At 40.0% G+C, this 24,248-nt stretch overlaps 1 protein-coding gene across 1 annotated transcript; it reads left to right on the top strand.

The window, feature by feature from the left end:
* Nucleotides 1–217: 217 nt before the first annotated feature.
* Nucleotides 218–23,745, top strand: pla2r1 (phospholipase A2 receptor 1). The gene is made up of 30 exons (XM_032560711.1): nucleotides 218–655; nucleotides 3,113–3,493; nucleotides 3,571–3,744; nucleotides 4,294–4,458; nucleotides 4,588–4,701; nucleotides 4,810–4,959; nucleotides 5,243–5,437; nucleotides 6,713–6,876; nucleotides 6,957–7,067; nucleotides 8,280–8,392; nucleotides 8,496–8,665; nucleotides 8,742–8,947; nucleotides 9,536–9,681; nucleotides 10,179–10,263; nucleotides 10,376–10,511; nucleotides 10,609–10,644; nucleotides 12,363–12,523; nucleotides 13,251–13,315; nucleotides 15,626–15,726; nucleotides 15,806–15,942; nucleotides 17,049–17,166; nucleotides 17,258–17,397; nucleotides 17,664–17,802; nucleotides 18,262–18,497; nucleotides 19,269–19,452; nucleotides 19,551–19,685; nucleotides 21,265–21,387; nucleotides 21,465–21,641; nucleotides 22,027–22,062; nucleotides 22,270–23,745. The coding sequence occupies exons 1-30, from the start codon at nucleotides 508–510 to the stop codon at nucleotides 22,485–22,487; spliced, it is 4,464 nt and encodes a 1,487-aa protein (XP_032416602.1). The 5' UTR covers nucleotides 218–507; the 3' UTR covers nucleotides 22,488–23,745.
* Nucleotides 23,746–24,248: the final 503 nt, after the last annotated feature.

Below are 24,248 nucleotides of genomic sequence, written 5' to 3'. Positions count from 1 at the left end.
TATTCCGTTCTTTCCTTTTCTTTTCGATGTTACGAATGGTTCTCTTTGGGAAACCTGTAGAAAATTTCTCTGTGCCATTTTTGCAAACCCCTCCAGAGCGTTCCCCGTACTGCTGTTAGGAAACCACCAAAGAAAAGTCTTGGACACATCGGCGGATGTTCCCAGTACGTTCGCCTTATATTTATGGACTTTTTGTCTTTTGGGAGTCCTCTGGTAAAAAAAAAAAAAAAAAAGTCGACTGGCCGTGTCCCAGTGAAAACACAGCAGAGCGGCAGGAATGCAGCGCTCGGACCCGGGCAGCCCCAGCAGCTCCTCCGTCAGACGTGACGTCGCTGCTGGTTCCCCGCAGAAAAACTTCACTCCGAAGAAAGTTTTCTAGAAGGGAGAGACAGAAGAGGGGGGGAGAAAAAAAAAAAAAAAAAAAAAGAAAAGCAGCGAGCCCGAAAATACGCGGAGCCCCGGAATGTGCAGACGCTCGGTTCTCCAACATTTCAGCCATCTGTCGAAATGTTTCTGCGCTCCTGTCGATGCATGGACTCGGTCGCTGCTCTTGTGGCGCTTATTTATTTAACGGTGTTGTTGTCGAGAAGCTCCCTGTGTAGCAGCGAGGAGGACGATGAGGTCCTGGGGAAAAACCAGCTCGCTGAATACTACAGTAAGTTATTATCCATCCTCCAGCTGCAGACCGCTTGTCTTTCTTTCACAGCCCTGCGCGGTAAGTCCAGGCGGCACAGATTAATTGCAGGCAGAATATTTTAGAACTGCGCTGCTTCATGTTAAGGTAGGGTAGGACGTGTGTTCTCACTGCTGTGTTGTGTGTGACTAAAAATACCGCTGTCTTTAGACCTTCCTCCTTTTCTGTAGTGGCTCTTTGATTACAGTCATGAGACCCACAGAAGCTCCAGCTTCAAACAAACAAGTCAAGTTTATTTGTGTAGCACATTTGCAGTAAGAAGGCAGTTCAAAGTGCTTTTACATCACAAAAACATCACACAGTTACCAATTATGAAACATGCAATAAACATTACGTTTTGTAAAATCACCAAGCAAGTACACATCAATGTTCAACTTACTACTAATCAAAGGCAACTCTGAGCAAGTTGGTTTTTAGCTGTGATTTAAAGGAACTCGGTCTTACAGCTTTCTTTAATTTTTGCCTAAGAAAACTAATGAAAACGTACAAATCCTTTGAAAAAATTATGTGATATGCATCTCAGGAAAAGCGGAAACTTTTGACCTGTGAATAATTAAAACCTATAATGTTATTTGGTTACTTTACTCAGGTAAATTGTAATTGTATTAGCGATGCAACTAAAGATTCAACGATTAATCAGCCAGAGGTTGGGATTGACCTATATCTCATTAATCGGAACGGTCCGGTACTAAATAAAATCACTACTTCTGTTACATTAGTGACAAAGTGTACCAAACGAACCAGAAATTTGTTCTAATGTAAGTCTTTGAATTCATTAGCTGTCTGCATGTACTTTCATGCACTTTCTTTGAATTTAAAAGTCAGAAATCATTATTGGCTTGAGAAAGTTTGAGGAGTGGGCTATCATTCTCAAACTCTCCAGGTTTCCCTGTTGCAAAACACCTGATTCAAATGACTCGCCAAGGTACGGCCTGATTTAAAGATGTTGTGGCGGGGTCAACATTAACACCCACTGACCTGTGACACCTAAAGGATTGTGTTCTCAGAAGACCAGAATTGGGGACTGTGTCACTACTAAATTGAATGAAAGGTCAAAAAGCAAAAACCAAAATAGCTGCCTTCGGACTTCCTGGCAGAACAGGTCTAATTCTGTTCCCTCTCAATCAAAGTGGAAGGAGTTTCATGCAAAAAGAAGAAGAAAAAAAACAACAACATTTGAGGCAGAAGCATGAAAGTAGCTGAGCTCATTTAGGTGCAGTGGAAAACTGCTCTAAGCTCTGACAGACACTTTAAATTATTTTCAACCTTTTTTTTTCCATCTGAAGCTGCTAAAGAGAAAAGCACACCATCACTCGTTTATTTAATTTTTTTTCTTTCGTAGGACAATTATGACATCTGTAACTTGCACATCTGCAAAATTGAGTAATTCTGCGGGGCTTCTGCAAGTTTTTGAGGACACATAAACTGTTACTTTAAAATCGTCTTAAAAGGAAGAACCCTTATAGTTTAGTGAAACAGCACAAAACAGTCTGCATGGCCAAATCCGGTTACATTATACCCAACCAGCTTTTGTAAACTGGTATCATGTAGTCTCAAGCTGTGCTTATAGAAAAATACACTGTGCTTTAGAAATTAAGACAAATGAAGCCCCAAACAGTTGAATGAGACACATTTTTTGCTTTGCGTGCTACAACTCCAGATCACATCGGTTTCTATGATTGCTTAGTTCTAATTTGCAAAGCGCAATAAAAACAATTTTCTGAGATAGTGGGGGAAAAAAATCCCATTCCTTTATTTGAGTTGTTAAATATTTTGCATTTTTGGTCATCACTTCCACAAAGTTGATTTCAACTGCACAGATTCTTCTCTGTTTTGGCACTAATTTATGGACTTTCTGAAATGTTTATTTCAACTTGACAGTGAAGTGTGAGAATTTCCGATGTGCAGTTTTGTTTTCATTCACTATAAAATCCCACTTCAGGACATATTTAATTATGTATAATGTATTTTGCTGCATCCTAGTTGTTCCCAGTGAAAGTAGAGCAAGCACGTCTGAACACTGAAAATAGTTTTGGTCATGCAGACATTTGATACCTTCCTCTGCTTGCCGAACGCTCCTTTTAAAAACAATAATTTCTGAGTACACAAACAAGTTAAACATTTATTTCCATCTAGAACCATCCAGTCTTCGGTATACAGTCATGACATGAAGGAAGTTAGAATTTCTCCACATTCTTTCATTAACTTCCTTAAATAATCAGCGCACATCCCTTTTTTTCTGGTTTTGGCATGTATTTACACAGTAACTTGTGGAGGAATTGTTTGCTCACAATTTTATATTTCTCTTGTGAAAAATGTTTCTGTCTTGGTGACAGACGTTTGAGGCGTCTGTTGTACTGCTGCATATTTCTCCCCAACAATCAAACGTGTGAGTATCTCTGCTCCCTCTCCCTCCAGGAAAAGGTCTCTTCATCCTGGAGAGCGTTACGCTGAAGCGCTGCGTGACGGTGAACGGCTCCAATGTGGTGCTGGACGATTGCGAGCGTCCCACACGCCACATGCTGTGGAAGTGGGTCTCTAGGCACCGACTCTTCAACTTAGGCACCAGCATGTGCCTGGGCCTTAACCTTTCGGACACAACGCAGCCGTTGGGCATGTTTGAGTGCGACGCTACCTATCTAGTGCTGTGGTGGCGTTGCCACGGGAACATGCTCTATGGGGCGTCAGAGTGGAAGGTGACGGTTTCCGGACGTTTGGTGGTGGTAAGAAAGAACATGTACCACGAGTGGAAAAGGTACAACACTCCCAAAGAAGGCCCCTGCTCACATCCATATGAAGGTGAATTAATTATTGATCATGCTGCAAATACAAAATCCTGCCCATGTCATTTCTAATTCAGTATGTTTCATTTGTAGAAATCCACACTCTTTTGGGAAATGCACACGGATATTCTTGTGTTTTTCCTTTTAATTACAACAACAAGTGGTACGCTGAGTGTACAACTGAGGGCCGGGAGGATAATCTTCACTGGTGTGCCACTACTGATCGCTACGATCAGTCTGAAAGATGGGGCTTCTGCCCAGTTAAAGGTAACATGAGTCCAGCTGACAAACACTGTGATAATTGCGCAAAGGCAAGCAGGACAGAGGCAGCAGAGTCATAGGCAGCTTGTCTATTTGTCTAAAACAAATAGACAAACTTTGATTTAAGGGTGAGGAAGCAAGGAGTTAAAATGAGCCTAATAGATTGCCTACATGGGAAATTACTCAAAATGAATATACTGGACTAGTGGTGCCTAGCTCTAGTCCTCTGGAGCTGTCAACATTCATCTTTTGGATTCATCTCTGCTCCACCACAGCTGAATCAAATGGCTGAATTCCCTTATCAGCATTTCGTTCTACTCTGCAGAGCCCTGATGACAAGTCATTCATAGTAGCGTAGGAGAACTGGACTTTGCCAACCCATGAACTACTAGACAGATCACAAAAGGAAGTAGTAAAGTTTAAGAAATAACACTTATGCACCAAAACACAGGTGAAGACAGTGACAGACAATTGAGGATGAAATGCACAAAACTGAGAACCAGTCACTCTAACTCAGCTACTAAGTGTCTAATTTATGCCTCGACCAACTTTTAGCTTCCAGTTGTGATCATTTCTGGGAGTCGAACCAGGAGCTCAGCGCGTGCTACCAGTTCAACCTGTACACCATCCTCACCTGGAGTCAGGCGCTGTCCACCTGCCTCGCTCAAGGAGGGAATCTGTTGAGCATCACCAGCCTGGCTGAGCACAGGTATATCCGAGGTGGGCATCGCATAGGAAACGTTTGCTGAAGCACTCATGTTCACTTCTGATGTTTAGGTGTTTTTTATTGTAACATTAGATATTATTGCATAACAGTTTTAGCTCCTACTGGGGTTATGTTTTAATTAGATCGACTGGCAAATGTTGGTGCGATGGTGTGGATTGGACTGAACCACCTTAAGGACGGGTATGGATGGAAATGGTCCGATGGCGCTCCCTTGTCACTGGTGAATTTTACTACAGGTATTGCTTATTTAAGAAAATCTGTGAACAAAATCTGCTGCTCAAATTGCTTGTCCTCCCAATTTTATGTTGAATAACATTTGGCTCAACCTTTGCTCCGTCCTTCAGCTCTGGCCGCTGGACCGCTAGAGACCAACATGCCTTGCGGAGTGTACAACTCTGCCTATGGAGGCCAGTGGCAGAGTCTCTCCTGCGAGTCCGCCCTGCCTTACATCTGCAAGAAGACACCGAACAACACCGGCATAGTTGAGCCACTAGGTGAGATTCTGGTAAATCACAAGAGACAGGCACAAGTCATTAAAGAGGGTGGGAGGTGTCCTGCTTTTTCTCTTGGCAGGTACGAGTCTTAAGAGCAGGGATAACTTTTAAGGCATGCTTTTATACGCGTTGTTGCTTTTGGTTTAGTCGAGGTCCCTCCTCATGTGCAGTACAGCTGGATAGGGACCTTTTGACCGAACCCTGTGTTTCTGTTTTTCTGGTCCATCTTGTTCTGTTCGTCTTGGTTCATTTCTCGCACATATTGGTTCTTCCTGTTTTTCAGAGAACTGGCAGTACATCCATACCGAGTGCGCTGATGGCTGGTGGCCTCATAATGGCTTTTGCTACCATGTGCTGGCGGAAAAAGACTCTGGAAGCTGGAAGGAGTCGTCCCGAGCCTGTGGCTCTCTGGGGGCAAAGCTCATCAGTCTCCGTTCCTTGTCAGAGGCGGAGATGCTGCTTAACCTGCTGGCTAACTGTAAGAGCGTCAGACAGCAGACTTGCTGTATTTTATCAGATAACATTTGTGTTTCTAAATGTTCAAGTTCTCTGGCTAAAGCCAATGAATCATGATTATCTTTCACTTTTTTGTCATTTTAATGGTTGTCTTGAGCAAAACCTCTTTTGAACTTTATGAAGGACCCTTTGAAAAACATTTAGCAGACTTTGTCTGCTTTTAGTTGTTCTGAATGTGACAATATTGCTATTACTTTATGAAATATACTCAGTAATAACAATAATAGAAATGAAAAATACCATAGATGAAGACATTTTCCAAAAATATAGTGGTCAGCCATAAAAAGTTTATGGAAATTGGGTAAACATAAAATTGCATGGAAGCTTGACTTCATCAAGTCAAGCATGTAGAAATTAGGGTTGACTTTTACAATTACTAGATATTTAGCTGCACTGTAAGTCATGGCTACTCATGCATCATAATTAGCTAAAATAAAAATGTCGGAGTAGTTTCTGGAGAGGAGGTTTTCGACGCACTAAAAATAAAAAGCACTCGTGGAGAGATTTCTGGTTTCAAAAAGAGCGTATAACTATACATATAAAAATAAAATATATCGTCATACAAAATACAAATTGTGGTAGAAAACCACATAATTTAGCAAATAATGAATTAATCAATTAATCATTAGACTCCAACTTTGTATTTATTATTTTTGCTAAAAAATCCTGTTTGGTTAGCAAATTAAACAGGAATAGTTAGTCAGGATTATTAAAATGATTGTATTTGATAAATGTAACAGAAATAAAACATACATTTTCTGAGTTTTTTATTTTTATTGTTGTTTTTAAAGTCAAAAGCGTCCATACATTTCCTTCTTATTTGGTAGAATTCCCATTAAAACTGTATGATTGTGGTCAAGCACTGTGGCGATCCTTCAACCAGCTTCACACAACAGTTTGTTATAGTTTGTTACACACACATTTTCAATTTCTGTCTTGGGACTGAGAACAGGGATTTGTGTTGACCAGTCCAGAACAATGCCTTTGTTGTCCTTATCCCACCGGGTAACAATTTTGCCAGTGTGTTTAGGGTCATTGTCCTTTGTGAAGATATATTTTGTGTTTTTTTTGTTTTTATTCTTCCACAGTGAGTGGCCCTTCAGACCATGTAGATACAAAGTATCTCACCAGCTTCCGCCTGGATCTTAACAAGCCCATTTTATTGTCTGATATTGTCGCAGTTCATGTTGAATCACTGTTGGTATTTGAATTTTCCTTGTTTTCTCATGTTCGGCAGATTCCAGGGAAGTCACAGAGGTCTGGATTGGTCTGCGGAAGCAGGGGCCATCGCCAGGTGTAGAGTGGTCAGATGGTTCACCAGTAACTCTGACTCTCTGGGACCAGTATCAGCCTGTGCTCAACCTGACAGATTCGACACTTTGCATCACAATGGAGACAAAGGTAAGACACGGCGTTTTAAGACATAACTATGCAGTTTGCTGCTGCCCCTTGTCAGATTTTAAGTCTTCCCTCTGTCACAGAAAGGTAACTGGCTCTTGGCCCCATGCGATGAGCAACACCCTGCTGTATGCAGAAGAGAAAGCCAGAGTCCTGTTCAGCACAGAGGAACCTGGGATGAAGGATGCCCTGCGGTAGGAACCTGAATGCACAACTTACCCTTCAGCATGTAGTTACCTGATGTGTGTTTGGGAGCAAAACAAGTGGAGTCATAGATGGCACACTGTAACCTGGGCTCAAATTAGTGGTGAAGGATACATGGTTCATTACATGGTTACACAACATTCACCCTTAAATTGCTGAATGTCTTCCAAAGCTCACAGAAGATGTTAAAACGCCCCCAAAAAAGAATAATTCAAGCAAAAAGTTATCCTCATTTCTTTCTTTCCTTTTTATTTTCCTTCTAAAAATATAACCTTGAATTTCTTATGTAGTAGAAAGATTTCCAAGAAAATCTGTATATTGTAAAAACAATCTATTATGGAAAAAAAAGGGGGTGGGGGATTTATGTACAAGGTGGATTGGCTGTACTGTGTGCCGGGACACGCACCACAAAGAGCCTCACACCCGTTACAGCTCAACTTTTAGTCCAACAAGTTGCTCCTTCAGAAGCACAAAGAGCTGATTCACCCTCCCGCTGACGTATTGTCTGGCATTCACGGTTCTCCCTGACTCTGTTTACAAGAATATCAGTCTCCTGAGTCATCAGGCTACTTGGTTCGAAGGAACACGAGGCCAAATAATTACCCTAAGGGCACAATATCAACTGTCGTGCATGAGCAGTCTGTTGATTCTTGCCTGACGTACTCCAAACTCTGTTTTCTCTGTGTCGTTTGTGTTGCGGAAAGTTAAGGCTCAGGAAAGTGTCTTCTTGCAGATGTGAGGGTGAGACTCTGGATCCCATAAGGCTACTGCGGTTTAAGGCTTTATGGGGGTTAAATAGGAAAATTCACACCACTTCTCTAAACAGCCTCTCTTCTGCACTTCACACTTTTAAATAATGTTGTTGCACAAAATTACACAAAGGCACAGAGGAGGAATTGAATTGGACTGAATAGATACGAATTGAATCAACTGTTTACCCACACATACCTACATACAAGATCAGAAAATATGGTTGTAGGTTCTTGTGTTTCAAGAAAAACTCTCCTCCTGGTTGCAATTCAAAAACCTGAAATTAGCATCTTCTATTAGCTTCCTGAGGTAGAAGTTCTTGAGCTGTATCAGTTTGTCCTGTCTCTGTGATCACTTAAGTAATTATTTGTTAGTGAATATATTCTTCAAAACATTTTGAAATTATGTTATTTATTTGATTTTTTTTTTTAAATTTCTGATTATTCTTCTAGGGTTGGAAGAGACACGGTCACTCCTGTTACACAGTAACTAGTCATGAGCAGACGTTTGAAGATGCGGCGTTGGGATATTACTGCATGTCTTCTCTCCTCACTGTGGAGAACAGGTGATTCATTAAGCCGGTGGTTTATGTTAACAAAACTAATTTTTGTTAAGTCTGTCTCAAGCCTCTTCTCATCTTTTCTCTTCTCTCATCCTCACTGCGGCAGGTTTGAGCAGGCTTTTGTCAACAGTTTGCTGAGTGCGAATGGAACCAACAGCAGCATGAACTATTGGATCGGCCTCAAGGACCAGGAGAAGAAGGGGGAGTACAGGTGGCTTCCTCACAACGGCTCCTCTCTGCCTCTCACCTTCTCGAACTGGAACAAGCATCAACCTGGTAACCACTGGTTAATAAAACTCTGGTTTAGATATCGGTGAATCCTTATCCTTCATTTATTTTCCCTTTCATCCAGTTAGTGCTGGTGGCTGTGTCGTCATGTCTGGCGGTCCTGCTTTGGGTCACTGGGAGGTGAAAGACTGCAAATCCCACAAGGCTTTGTCGGTGTGTAAGATGAGCAGCAGCCACAGTGATGCTGGCCTGCCAGAGCGCCACATTGATGCTTACGCCCCCTGTCCTCCAGGCTGGGAATCACACTCTGGACTGCTCCACTGTTTTAAGGTATAAAATTCAACTTTTTTTTTTACCTGTAAGTGTAGCTGGCACTTATTTTCATAAAGTGTTATTTTATCAGTTTCCAGATAAGTTAATATGATTACAAAATGCTGACTCTCCTTCATGTATTCAATAAGGAAATTCATTAAATGCATGTTAGAAATAATCAGGCACAAAAAGGCTGATATACTATTGTCATTTTAAAAATGTTGCTTTTAAAGTGAAAAGCAAAGTTTGCCCCCCTGTGTGTTATTTTTTATTGCCCATTAGGTTGTTGATATTTTTTAAACAAACGTTTGAAGAGTAAGAAGTTGGTTTTGTTATGGAGGTGTTTGGGGAAGTCAACGGGGTAATAAAAATATAGCAATGCTTCGGGGGACAAACGTACAGAATTTGCATCGATCTCAGGGATACAATGTACTTGCACTTTCTTGTCGTTGTGGTAAATATGCTCTTTGATAGTGAGTTGTATTCGGATGTATATTTTTTTCACATTTTAAAGGCAATACCAGAAAGTATGATCAAAACACTGTGACATAATGTTAGGCCTTTCACCAGTTTAAGCTCCACTGACCTGATAAGTGGCTTTTCTAGGTGTTCCACGATGAGAAAGTCTTGATGAAGCGCTCCTGGGTGGAAGCAGACTTCTTCTGCCAAGCCCTCGGGGCTCAGCTGGCCAGTTTCCAGCACTATGAGGAGCAGGTGTTTGTTAAGCACCTGCTCAGCACCATGTTTGAAGGGTTAGTATTGCCCCTTGAGGCTCAGTGTTGCAGAACTGTTGTGAGAATTAAAATATGCATTTTTATTTTCTCTAGCTTTGAAACACAGAAAAAGCAGTTTCCCCTTGGTGGGTGCTACACACTTACATACACAAATGGGTGTTTTTTCAATTTTAAGGGATTTTATGAGACAGAAAAATAAGAAAAAATGTCTCTAAACTTTCATAACAAAGTTGACAACTTAATTATACAAAAAATACTATGCATTAATATTAAGGTATTTTATTGCTATAAAATGACAAATTATTGTGGATTCTAATGATCTGAAAGAGTCACAATCCCACATTTTGTGGTTTGTTGCTTTCAGGTTTCTGCAGAGACATTTGAATGTCTTCTCAGATAGAAGGCAGTACTGTATGTTGATGTGCGCAATTTTTTTCAAAAGGGAAACCCGTCTCATGTAGCCTTAAATTTCTGTGTGCTTGTTTTCTCTTTCTCCCTTGTGTATTATTTTTTAGAACAGAGGGCCGCTGGTTCTGGGTTGGTTTAAATAAGAGAGACCCCGACCACCCTGGAGCCTGGGAGTGGTCCGACGGCTCTCCAGTAAGAACACAGAGATGTTTGCCTCAGCTCGCAGAAAGCCTGTCTGGGCTGTACTATGTAGAAAACGGACACTTTTACAGCTTTTATACCAGCCAGACCAATCTTTGTGCAGATAGTGACGTCTTTCATTGAAGATAAGAACGAGGAGGATGACAGGAAGGACTGTGCTGTGTACAGCGACCTGACTAACAACATGATGCCACGGCCTTGTGACACCAAACATGAGTGGATCTGCAAGCTGTCCAGAGGTAAAGATGCTCACACTTTTTCCCTCCACACCGTTTGCATCATATATAAACACACATCTGTGCTGCCTGGTTTAGTAAACTTTGTTTCGTACTGCAGGTGATAAGCTGAAGAAACCTTACTGGTACACTGAACGTGAGTAAAAAGATTTTTATTTGGAACTTTAGATGAATTTCACAATTGATTGCCACTAGATGTCACTCTGGAGCATCCGGATGTAAGATAGGAAAACAGATCTGTAAGCTGAAAACTAACTTAGAGACACTAATGCAGCATCTAGATTTTCTTGTTTCTGTTTGCTTAAATAGAAGAGGACCAACAGAGATACCTACATTTCTGCACCACCACAGTGACGTTTTTTTTCAATGTATTCATCGTCTTTGTAGAAAAACAACTTGCATTCCTCAAGGAGCCCATTTCTGAAATCTATGTCAATAAATAGAAAGATTGTTAGAATAATGATGATTTGACTATTTTTTGACTATTTATTTATTTCGAACATGCCAGTAGTATAAAATCATGCACAAGAACAAGGAATGCAAAAGACGCATATTTTTGTGCCACAGTAATCTTGACATGCTCAAAAAGGAGTAGGAAAAATTGAGAAACTTATGAACCCCATAATCTCATAAAATATGATGATGGTAATAATAATAATAGTAATAATAGATATTATTTATAATTGCCTTTATATCAAGCACTACAAAAACAAAATAAGCAATTACAATGGATAAAAATAATTTAAGAAATGAATAAATAAAGAGATTAAAACAAATATGTAAGGAAGTGAACCAAAAATTAGCTACAAAGAATTGTCTTAAAACCTTTATTGAATGGATTGTGGTGCCCTCAGAGTGTCAGGGAGAAGGCAGCAGTTTGGTTTTGGGTGTGTGGAGAAGGTTTGAGCGAGTTGTGTTTTATGGGTTAAGCAGTTCTTTGAGATAAGTGGGTCATACCCATAGTTGCATTGGTGTGTGAGGAAGGAAATCTTTAATTCAATCCTGGTGGAAATGGGAAGCTGGTGGAGAGAGAGGAGGACGGACGTAATATGGTCATGTCCGTTCACTCTCATCAGGGGCCTAGCTGCAGGGTTATACTAGAACCTCTGCAGGTTCTTGCTAGGAGTCCCAATGAGAAGTGTGTTGCAATAGTTCACTCTGGAGGAGACAGAGGCATGGACTAGTTATTTGGCGTCTAAGAGGGAGAGCATGGGATGGATTTTTTTGAGGAGTGGTGAGATTATGTCTTTCTTTAAGACGGAGGGGACATGACCAGATTGGAGAGAATGGTTTACAACAAAGGTGATCAGGGGACTTATAGTGCTGATGTGGGTTTTTACCAGTGATGTTAGGAAGGTGGAGGGTTTTGTCTTTCTGATTATGTTTTGCACTTCGTCTGCTGAAATCACAGGGGAACAGGTTAGAGGTTCAGAGATGGCAGATGTAGGAAGAACAGCTTGGGAGAGAGGACCAGAGAGAGTAGAGCGAATGTGGGCAATCAGATTGTAGAGCTGTGTTCATTCAGTACAATTCAGTTTATTAATAAACCATCTAGGGAAGTCTGTGATTTTTTTGAGAGTACATTGAGTAAAATGGTAAGAAATGAAAGAGGAAGGGAAAAATAGGGTTTTTCAGAGCTCGTCTTGTCATTGCGTTAACGATCAAAAATATTGTGTATTACTTTAATAGAGTCTACCTGGTGACCTCAGAGTGTTTTAAGTAAGTTTTAGTAAATCCTTCAGTCATCAGGTAAAGACCTTCAATTATCAATTAATCAGCAATGATAATAGTGTACTAATTTGTCACTTGTATTTTGTTCCTCGGAGACATCTTCTCTCTGTGTTTGCTCCCCAGAGAGCCAGGCCTGGGTGTTTTACCGAGGAGCCGAGTACTTGCTGGCTAATCAACCCTACAACTGGCATGCAGTCTCTTTGGCTTGTCAGATGATGGGAGCCCACCTGCTATCCATTCACTCCAGGGAAGAGTCGCAATTCATCAAGGAGCGCTTACGACGGGTTTGTCATTGGTCTTGTTCACAGACTGATTAGCATCGACAAGGTGCCACTTGTAAATATCTTTAAAACTGTATTTATACTCGTTATGGTACAATATTCCAATACCTTGTCAGCATTTTATTTTTATTTTGAGTGGGAATAAAGCATAAAATAAGTAGTTCACTTTGCAAGTGTAAAGTATTTCTCCTAAGTGAATAAAATAAAGCAGCATTCGACACCTATTCAGTCTTTCATCGCCGAATAACAATAATCTAAACAAACATTGATGCTTTATCTCTCCGAAAACAAACACAGTCAGCCTCTGTCTAATCAGAGAGGTTTGCCAGCACTCAATGGCACTACCGAGCCATTATTCAGTTCATGCTCTCATTGGAAAATCAACAAGCGTGCAGACAATAACACTCGTTTCTCTTGCGCGCTCCAGTGTTTTCAGAAACACACCAACGAGCTCTTACATGCGGACACTTAAATGCTCGAGTGCCCAAACACAGAACGGGTAAGAATAAAGCTTTCTGTTGGCAGCAGCCTATTGGATCAGATTAAAGACGCCTCTTGTGGCGCTGAGGCTTATGAGGGGATAGTGGAAACAAAACAGGGTGGTGAAAGAAGTAAATCAGGGACCATGGAGTGTGCCTGAATGTCTGCCCGTGATCTTTCAGGCGTGTGAGAAGGGCTTGCTATTGTAGAGTGTAAGTAAAGTTTTTGCTAATCCCTGCTCCTTTCACAGTTCTCCCTGGGACACACCGACTGGTGGATTGGCCTTTCCTTTGGCCCACCTGGAGAGGAGGTCAGGTGTGTGAGTATTTAAATCTGTTGAATGTATTTTATGCAGAAATCTGTGTAGAAATTGGAATTTTGTTTTTCATGTAGCCAGAGATCTAGTTTGTATTTGTTTTGAAGGTGAACTGCACTTGATTGCTTAGAATGTGAGCTTGCTCAGTATGGCAGGTGGGCAAATCAAACATCTCGAAGTTGCAGGAATAAATGGTGCTAGTGTGCTTGTATTTGTGGTAATAGGTCTGTTGTCAGCAATTTTCTGCCTCAGTTTCAAGTCAGATGCATTCAACTGAAGACATCATTGCTAGAAATGAGTTATAGTTTCCAAGAAAAAATCCAACACTCCAAACAGCAACAGCAAGTCACACCTCTGGTATTTTGTTAGCTGGAAATTGAAACATTTGTAAATCTGTGTAATATGTCAGGCTGGTCACCCTGTTAGAAAGACAAAATGTTAACTCCCACTGATAAAGATCCTTCAAGTAGTTTTCCTGAGACTTGCCATACTTTTGTTTATTAGTCAGAGATCAACATTTTCAACATAGGAACTTGAAAATGACCCATCTTGAAATTCTGAACTTTCCAACTTGAAAGTTCACACTGCCTGGTGAACTTTCAAGTTGGAAAGCTGGATGTTCCCGAGGGCTTTGATTTAATATGCAGAAAGACAACCATATGCTTGTTGCAGAATGAACCCTTTGTGTGAGCTTATTTAATGCACTAAACCAAAGGAATGCAAAGTGATACAGACCTCTGCCGTGAACATGTTCCCTCAGTGATTGAATGCATGAAATTGAGATAAATACATCGTTATAAGCTTGTGTTGCGAATACTAGTTGGCACTGCGTCGGATAGCGTTCCCAGCCAGGTTTTCCGACTCACAATTAACATGCAATCAGATTGAGTGTAGCATTTTTCCTACATTCAAGTTCTGACTTTGGAGCCAAGTTGAACACAGCATCACAGTTTGTGTGAAAGAAGGAAAGCAGGGGAAGACCAAGGGGCACAAAACTACATCAACTTGCTTGGAAAAGTGGCAAAGAAAGACAACTATTGAGCAAGGAGAGAAGCTCAGCTAAAAGAAAAAAAACAAGTGGAAGGGAAGAAAAACAACCTATAAATTTTACGGATCACTTCTGTGTTAAAATTTCACAACTAAGTAGAGAAGTGCTGTTTACCATCGCTGTGGCAACACAAGATTTAGTACGGTATTTTTCTCCAGGTCTCGGTTGGGTAGGAAAAAATACACATATTCCTACATTTTATTCCTTACGCCATTACATAAATATTCTTCTATCCTTTCTTCCTTCTCAACTTCTTTCATTCCTTTCTATCTCTCCTTGCATCCTCCTATGTTACACCAATAAGACAATAAATATAAGACCTTAAAGACCTCTTTGTTTATTTCCTCATGTCCTTCCTTTCTTGTGTTCTGATTTGCTTTCTTGTATCCTCCCTCCATTCCTTTATTGTGTCTTTCCTTCTGTCTCTCTTTGTGTCTACCCTCCTCCCTTTCCCTTCAATATATTCTTCCTTTCTTTATTTCCTTCCTTGCTTCCTGCTTCCCATCTTTCGTATTTAAAGCCTGCACTGTCATGATTAATGGGTTTGGACTTGATGAGGAATGATGTTTATTAAAAAGAACACCCAGGGAGCCAGGGAACAAACAGAAACCGGGTAGCATGAGACAACGAAAGAGACAAGCAAGGAGAGTTGAGAGAGAGTGGGTTAAATACTGGGCACTTGGTTGCTAAACAATGAACCGGTGCTAATTAGAAACAGGATGCAGCTGAAAGAAGAGAGCTATCTAAGAGGAGCAAGGAGTAAACAAACTGGAAAACAGACAAAATACACATTTAAAGGAATAAAGAATAACTAAATACAAGTCATAAACAACAAACGTGATCTAGCGTACGCCATAAACAACAACTAAGACAGACAGAAAACTATGGCTGATAATGAATAAACAAGGAAGTAAATAATACAAACACCGAAAAAATGTAAACAACCTACAGTCCTGACATGCACACAAAACATCTCCTGTCAATTCACAGTAACGTTTGGTGTTTTAAAGCGAACTCTAGGGACAGGGGACTCAGGAAAGTCAAGTCTGGAAAAGTTATGTGTAGGAATCCCAACAGGTGACTGATGTGCTTCATGTCCATGAAAAACACTATTAGGAGTTACTTGTGTCAAAAGCAGTGAGGTAAAACCCAGATTCAATAAACAAGTCTCTGACAGCATGATTAAGATCAGAAAATCAATCCTGTAAAGATTTTCTTTAGTTGAACCAATGTCAGTGCTATTTCTTTCTCTTTTCTCCAGGTGGAGCGACAAAACGGAGATAGATTTTCAGAACTGGGCTGATGGCGGTTTAAACAGTGATCTCAAAAAAAGCTGGGCGTGTCTCTCCATGTCTTCAACAGGTAAACACGGGCATATGAAACATGCCCATTCATATTTAATGGCAGTGGCCAGTGGTGAGATTTCACTCGGATGTTGCAGGGAAGTGGTCGGTAAAGAAATGCAGCGAACTTCACGGCTACGTGTGCAAGAGAAGGACGGTATCTGTGGTGGAGACTCCCCAGGAGCCACACTACATTGGAGCATGTCCAGAGAAGTGGCTCTACTTCGGACACAAGGTACAAATTAGCGCTCGTGCAGTTAGTGTCTAAAAAAGATCAGGTTGTTTTTACCGTTGTTTATATCCTCTGAGGTCAAGTGAGGACATCTGTCTGACAGCTGATGCTTGGTTGAATGTTGGTCATGAACCAGGACAAAATTCTCCCAAACACAGTAGCAAATATGCTACAAAATGTCTGTTGAAACAAAAACAAAATGAATCAAAGTCCTGCGATGACTCCGACCTTAGCCTGATTGAAATGCTGTGCAGAAACAAATGTCTGCGAATCCCAAAGGACTCAACCAATGCCGTGAATGGAATGTGCCAAAATTCCTCCACAGTGAGCGACCGGTAAAGTCTTATCGGTCTATTTATTTTTCTAAATCGTTCTTGCGTAACTTTTGAATCAACATGTGCACCTATTTTTGTACACTTTTATTATGGTTTGGCTTAATCTTTGCATATTAAGTCATAACATGGTGGAATCTGCTGCCGTTTTGTGCACACAAGATGGAATTTAAATAATTTCACAATCTAGTCATTTTTATTATTCCTTGAAAGGCTAAGCTCTACACAGGATTGGATGGGGACTTTCCTTTTTCTACCACTGTTTCTATAACAAAACTAAAAACGAACTACACTCCCACAGATCTGAAACAATTGGCAGGTTCTTAGCTGCCTTTAAGGTTGAAGCAGGATGTTTGTGTTTCCAATTTCTGAGTGATGTTGTTAACATGAGAATACAGTAAACCAGCTGGTTCTTGTCATAGCACTTGTTTTTTCATTTGCTCAGATCAAATGTTCCCCTAAAGTCCCATGTGGGAATTACAATGAGTAAAAACTCAGATTATACAGCGTTAGTCATTTTGAAAAGGAGGGGGAAGTTGTGGATTTTGTTGCTCTTCACCCCTTTAATGCTAAAAGAGGAAAATATGTCTGTTATAGTTACATCATTACCACGTTATGTGTTATTGCTTCCTCTCAAACATTAACAAAGAGGGTTAGCAGGAATATCTTTGTAACGTTGACCTTTTCAACTTCGCGTCCTGACCACTTGATTTTGAGTGCTGTTGGAGTACTGGTTAGTCTTACTGTTTTGTGTGGGATTAATATTTGTATTGGCAGTGCCTCCTGCTTCACCTCCCTGGCAGTCCAAACGAAGGAAAGAGTTGGAAAGACGCCCAGTCCATCTGCTCTTTGTTTCAAGGCTCCCTGGTTGCCATAGAAGATGAGATAGAACAAGGTAGAGGAAGCCTGAACGATCAATGCGGCCTTATTTTTCTTCTCAAAGTCTGTTTTATTTATTTGCTTATTTACTTTTCTGATTTCTACAGCCTACATTACCATGCTGCTCCAGGGAAGCTCTGTAGGTGTGTGGATCGGTCTGCGAGATGAGGACACAATGAAATGGACCAATGGAAAACCAGTCAGCTACACCAACTGGTCTCCAGTTGAACCAAAGAGTTATCTTACTGTAAGCCCCAGAGTTTGGTGATGTTTTTATCAAACTCAGCAAATTAGCATGTAATACAGACGAGCATGTGCACACGTAATAACACGTGGATTGTACGTATTGGGAAGTCAGGAGGCCATAGCTTTGTGACTCTTTGTGTTGACCTCTTAGCAGGATTATTATTATTTATACTGTATATATTTGACCTTTTGCACGGGAGCTGCAATGGAAATTTCGTTGAATTCTGTTCAATGACAATAAATGCTATCTATTCTATTCTATTCTAGGATGACTGGCTCAGTGGGGCTGCCGATGAACCCCTCTGCACCGTTTTGTCAAACAACCACAATTTCCACCTCACTGGGAAATGGTACGATGAGAAGTGCAGCGAGAGCGGGTATGGCTTTGTTTGTCAAAAACCTCAAGGTAAGTTTTTTTTTTATTTCCCTCTTGTCAGTCCGTCGTTGTTTCTCTGTGCTTTTTTCTTTTGTTGTTTGACCTCTTGACCTTACAGATTTGCAGTTTACAACTCATTCTAGCATTGATGTAACCTCAACCAAACTATTTTACTTTGACTTAATGCAGTATCTGCTACCAGGATCTGTATAATTAATAACAGATAGTAGGAAGTTAGGATCTTTATAGCACATTTGAAAACCAGACGTGAGCAAGACTTTACCTTGGAAGCCCCAAGTTTCATCTGGCAGACTTTCAGTAATGACGCCAATGTTTAGTTTTCCAAATCGGTGCTTGAAATCCCAAACATATCCTAGAACATGCTTTGTACCAAACATTAACACAGTGAAATAATCATTCTGATACATATTACCAGTGTTTTTGCACTGCGTCCAAAATACCGTTTTTTGTTTTTTTTTCTGGTTGCAGACACATCCAAACCCCCCACCCACTCCTATCACCACCCTCTTCCTGACAATATTGAGTACAGGAGCACCACCTACAAGGTTGTGTCTGGCAACATGAGTTGGTACGACGCGATGCACATGTGCATAGAAAATGATTCTGAGCTAGTGAGCATTACAGATGCCTACCACCAGGCTTTCCTTACTGTCCTTGTCAACAGATTGGACGGCCCACATTGGATTGGACTGTACAGTCAAGACGTATGTACCTTTTGTTTTGCTTTGCATTGTAAATGTCTGCTGTGTGACACTGTGGATATGAGTCGGTGTCAACTCTGCTTTTGACTTACTCTGCTGTACCACACCCATGATTAGGTTTTAATATTGCCTGAGTGGGTGAGTGCAAGCAAGGAAAACTTAATTAAAGGAAAAAAATATATAGGTTGAAACTAAATCTTCCTATAAGAAAATGTTACCCACTCATCTGATTTACAAAGTGTTATGGGAAATCCCAAACGATTCCATAAATGGACATCGAGCCACAGCTAAACACAGCCTGTGTTCTGTTCAGTTTGTTTTTCATAGTTTCTCTTGTCTCTTGCGAATCTCAGGGGTTGTACTTTGTGTACATTATGCAGGCATGTACTTTCCCACTTAACAGTCAGAGAATTAACATTTGGAGTTAGTCATTGCTCAGCCTTTGTGGGCTGACTTTGGAAAAAGAGAGAAATAAACAAAGGAAGTGAGAGAGTTAATGTTTTTCCCCATAAATCACCTTCTCTGTTCTTTCTCCTGGTTGCAGAACTGTTAATACAGAAATGATGAAGTAACCATAGCTCTTTGATCATATCACTGCCTTTTGCCATGTTACTTATTATGCCATAAACAATAAAGATAAAGATAAAAATAAACTTAAATACAAACATGTCTTGGTAGAGAAAAAACCAAAACCTGATTTGAAAATCTCAATAAAATCCTGTTTTGCTTGTGGAGCTTTCTGACAAACATGCTGGTGACTGTGAATCCTTCCAGAGTGGCATCAATTACAAGTGGTCAGACGGCAGTGACACAGTGTACACACACTGGGACGCAGCTGATGATGATGATGACGACTTTGTGACTGGAGAGTGTGTGTACATTGACGTGAACGGAGGCTGGCGGAGAGCAGACTGTGAGACTCCGTTGCCAGGAGCGCTGTGTCACATTCCCCTGCCCAGTCAGTACCATTTCTGCGATGAAGCATGAAAACTTGAATACTCAACACTACTTATAATCAGAAGGATAAAATCCCACTCTCACCTCTTCTTCTCACAGACAGTAAACCATTTGTCTCGTACGAGATGTCCTGTCCGCACACCTGGGTGAAGTTTGGACGAGGCTGCTACGACTTTGAGCCGGTGGTTGAAAAACTCACATTTGAAGAGTCAAGAACCCGCTGTAAACAGAAAGGTACGTTTTCACAAGTTGAGACTTTAGTTGTTTGTTTCACTGTTAATCGGTGCAGCCACAGAAATTTCAAATATTTCACTAAATAAAATTTAAATTACCCCCCTCTGTATGTGACAAAGCTCGAGCTGATTTGAAATACAACATCGTGTTGGACAGACAGAACAGTACAATTTTAAAACTCAGCAGTAGCAACCAGAAAAAAAATGTTTGTTAGTTATCAAAAGTTTTTGTATAGGACATTAATATAATACAAGGCCCTGTGAATGAACAACTGTGATCAGATTAGATCTTATGACATATTACTCAGTCATAAGACAATGAGTAATATGCCTTATGACAATACGGAAAAAGCTCTTTTTTTGTCATTCTAGTTCTGCTGTTTGTGGTTTTAATGCACAAACAGCTGCAAGGAAACTGCATTTTTATAGAAGAAGATCATTCAAGTATCAGAAAGTGTATTCAACTTTAACCACTAACACTGAAATTACACTTAAAAGCAAAACAAATGTTATTTGTAAACCTGCAATTTTGCACATACGACTGTTCTGTCTGACAGCGATAGTATTTAATATTTAATCAATATCCACTCAGCTTGACTTATTTTAGCCTGGCTTGGCTAGTTCCTAGCTCAGAAGCATTATGCAAAACGCCAATTTTCTGTTGGTCAATACAATTACAAATTTCACTTGTTAAATTTGGGTTCAATCTTCAGAGCTGTGATAAATCTATCCACTGCTGTGCTGATGACATTCAGATCTATTTACCCAATTTAACAGTTCCTACACTTCATTACAAAATCTTGTTCTTTTCCAGGCTCTAATGTAAATTTTTACTGTGCTTTTTTTTTTTTAGAAGACTTTGATTACAAAGTATTAACGCTGTACTTGTTTGAGTACTACATGCTGCAGTGTGTGTTGGTTCAGCATAAGGCCATTTAACTGCTTTTGTGGCACATAGACAAACTTAGATCAGCTCTATTTCAAAGTCTGCTACTCTTGGACTTGTCAAATGAGTAATGGAGGATCCCTACAATAAATGCAGATTCTTTAAAGTGCCTTGTGAGAACTTTTGTACCTTTATTTGGTTTTCGTTTCTTTTTAATGTTTTGTTTGACATTTTAGACACAGTCTAAGGACCACAGAACCAGTAAAGCCAGAATTTAAAGTTGTCTAGACTTGATGAAACAGAAAGTAAAATAATCCTGGTCTCGTCTCATTGACTTCTTAGATGGTGGTTTTATGGTCTGTTATTTTAATATTTTACTGCTCTTTGTTATGTTTAACATTTGCTGTGCTTTATGTAAAGTGTTACATAAATAAGGTTGACATTCAGATTAACAACTGATCGCTCAGGTTTTTTGTTGTTGTTGTTTTTACAAAGTGTAAAGTGTTGCTTTGATTTGTCATTGGAATATATGTATAACTCACTGTTTTGTGTAGAAATTATGTTGAGTATTTTTCTGATAGGTACAACAACCTCTTGTTATCCTGCTTGCATAGAACACCAAGTCTAATCAAGCATAAAAACAGAAACCTGAGCTCGTCTTCATAATTGAAGTTGTCCCTCTCTCACCCTGCAGTCAACACCTCAGACATCCTGACCATTGAAAGTGAGACAGAGAACCGCTTTGTTCTGGAGCAGCTGCGTTCTTCCGGGTCCCTTCACCGCACTATTTGGTTGGGGATGTACTTCAACGTTGATAGTAAGAATTCCTGACTCACGTTCAACCAATGAATGACGATAAATGAATTAATGTTAACTGTGAAACTTTGCTTCCAGCTGATTCAATGGCCTGGGTTGATGGCTCACCGACGGACTACACCAACTGGGCAGATAAAGGCCCAGACACCAAGCAGCTCACTGCAGACACCTGTGTTACAACCAGGGTGATTGATGACGTGTGGCGTCTGTCGACATGCGGAGGGCAGCTCGGCTTCATCTGCAAAACTGTCTCAGGTAGACAAGGCCGCCTTGTGAAGTTTACCAAAGCGGCGGACGGATGATAATCTTTGGGTTAGCACACGGAAACCGAAACCAATAACAATATTTACTGAACAAAAGTAAATTTTAGATGCATAAGCATTTCAGTACTTGAGCGTGAAAATTAATGTTTGTAATTGCCAATATCACAGAGACAAACCTTTTGAGGGATGCTACTTTGTGTATACTAACAATGTGCTTGTGATTGTTAGTGTCTCTGTTTCTGAAGGACACATTCCACTGGAGATTTGCCACAATGTATAATTTCTTTTTTATTTTTGGCATGCAGTTAGCTGTCCTGAATGCCAAAGATGATTTATGATGCAATGTACTAAGCTTCAGTGTGCTTCATCTTTTGCAGATGTAGCCACTAAGGTGGAGGTGGAACACATTAATGGTAAATTGTTATAAAAACTAACTTCGAAAACAGTATATACATGTATTTATTAGAGTTAGTCCAATAAACACCAGCACACAGGGAACAATGTAAGCTAATCATACCGAGTTCATTATTTTCAGAATATTTTCCAAAGAATTTTTGATTTTTTATGAGTTCTGTGCATGAGTTGTCTCACCTTGATCTAAAACATCATGCTTCTTGCAGGTTTGCATCATGGCATCATCCCTGCTGCAGTGGTGGTGGCAGTATTGATCTTCGCTCTGCTGGCAGGGGCGATGTGGTTCCTGTACAAGAGAAACCCGGCTCGCTTTCGCGGCTTCCCCTCGCTCGGCAGCGCTTATTACAGACAGACCAACTCTCAGGCAACAGAATCAGATGGAAATGTTCTGATTACAGACCTGGAGGCTCATTCAGGGGAATAGCACCCAGGGACTTTGGCAATTTATTGGCCTTTCTGTGTATCTCAGCATTTTCCTGTCTGGTGTATAGGCCAGGTGAAATCTTAAAGCTGCAACACAAACCTCCTCAGCACCTCAGGGCTGAGATGATGACAGTGGATGTGTTTGAAGGATCCCATTGACTCTGATTCAGTTTTATTTAAAGCATTCAGCTGGGGATAGAGTGGGAGTCGATCCCTTCTGCAGACAAGGAGACGCAGTATTTGAATTAATGCTTGAACTAAGATCAGATTATTTGAAATATTCAGGATAGCAGGGAACTTGAAGTTTAGGAGATTAACAGAATGTTTTTAATCAAAACTGCATGAAATTCATTTGTTTATATGGTAGCAGTTCAGTGCAGAAAACGATTGATTTCAACGATTTCAAAAGAGCGAAAGAAAATTGTGGTAATTTCATATTTTCACTAAAAAACATAATATTACTTATCTGTTTCTGTAAATGATGCATTCAGGAGCATCTGGATTTGCTGGATCTGTACATGTGGAACATCAAAGTTGTCAGTATTACTTTTTTATTTACACGTTATTTTGTATGTACACATTCTGTATATTGACTTACGAGGTTTTTTTTTTTGAAGTGCTAGCAATGTCCTGTTTTCATTCCAAGTTTGGTGATCTGAAGCAAATTTTAAAAAATGCATTTTGTATAGTTTTATTTACATTTAATTAAATTGAGGTGAGATTAAACCATTTATGATTGTCATTTTATACAATGCGGGGTTATAGAAAGTCTGTGAAATAAACTACATCCATTTGGAGCCTTCTACAAGTTTACCACTTTAGTTTTAGGTGATAGGTTATGTATTTTTTAAGTGGACTTGTAAATATGAAAGATAATGCTACCATGTCTAAAGAAATTGCTGTTTGGTTCATCAGACTGTTTCATGCATTTTTAAATAGAATTATGTGTATGATTTGCATAAAAAAAATATCCTATATACCCGATTACATGTTGAACCAGTTCTGCATTTTCAACCTTTGTAAATCTCAGCACTGATCTCAGTAAAACACACAGTCAGTAGAGTGTTATATATCAGCTGTCAGTAAAGTGCAGTCTTAGAATCATCAGCAATATCTGACATCTAAATGCAGAGTATTTAATAATTCACAACAGCTGCAGGAAAATCCGTGTGCAAGCAGGAGGGAGAGTTGTGTGGCGCAAAATGTTGGGACTTCCTGTTCAGTTTGCGTGTGATTAAAATATGTTTGTGTATAATATAGAGATAAGATGTCTGGGTGTGTCTATTGGCAAGCGTCAGCGGGAGGACACCGGAAGTTCGGTAATTTCAGAATTAAAGTGTTACAAAAGAATTTCTTACAGAAGTGTGGGTAGAGACGTGAAAGCAAGCAAATTGTCAGAGCAAACATTTATTTCTGTCTTTATGTCTAGTAAGAAGTACACATGCCGTATTAGGTATTCATTGAAAAACAAACTATAAAGGAAAAAAATAGATAAGTACAGACAGAAGCTTTTTGTACACGTTCAATAGCATCAGCAAAAGAAAAGAGTAAAGTAAATAAATTATGAAGCGCAAATACACCAGTGGAAAGTGTCAGATGGCATTTATACATTTCATAAGTTTTGTGAACTTATGGAGCCGTAGCAATAATGACCAAGGTGAAGAAAGGAAATATCTTTAATTTTTACTGGATTAAAATTTCTACTGATTGTAAGATAGTTGGGCCTGGTAGTTTTGGTTTGTTTTGGTTTGATTTTTTTTTT

Source organism: Xiphophorus hellerii, chromosome 4 (assembly GCF_003331165.1).
Source record: "Xiphophorus hellerii strain 12219 chromosome 4, Xiphophorus_hellerii-4.1, whole genome shotgun sequence".
NCBI lineage: Eukaryota > Metazoa > Chordata > Actinopteri > Cyprinodontiformes > Poeciliidae > Xiphophorus > Xiphophorus hellerii.
Note: the sequence above shows the minus strand (reverse complement) of the source record. Positions and strands in the feature narration are given on the sequence as shown.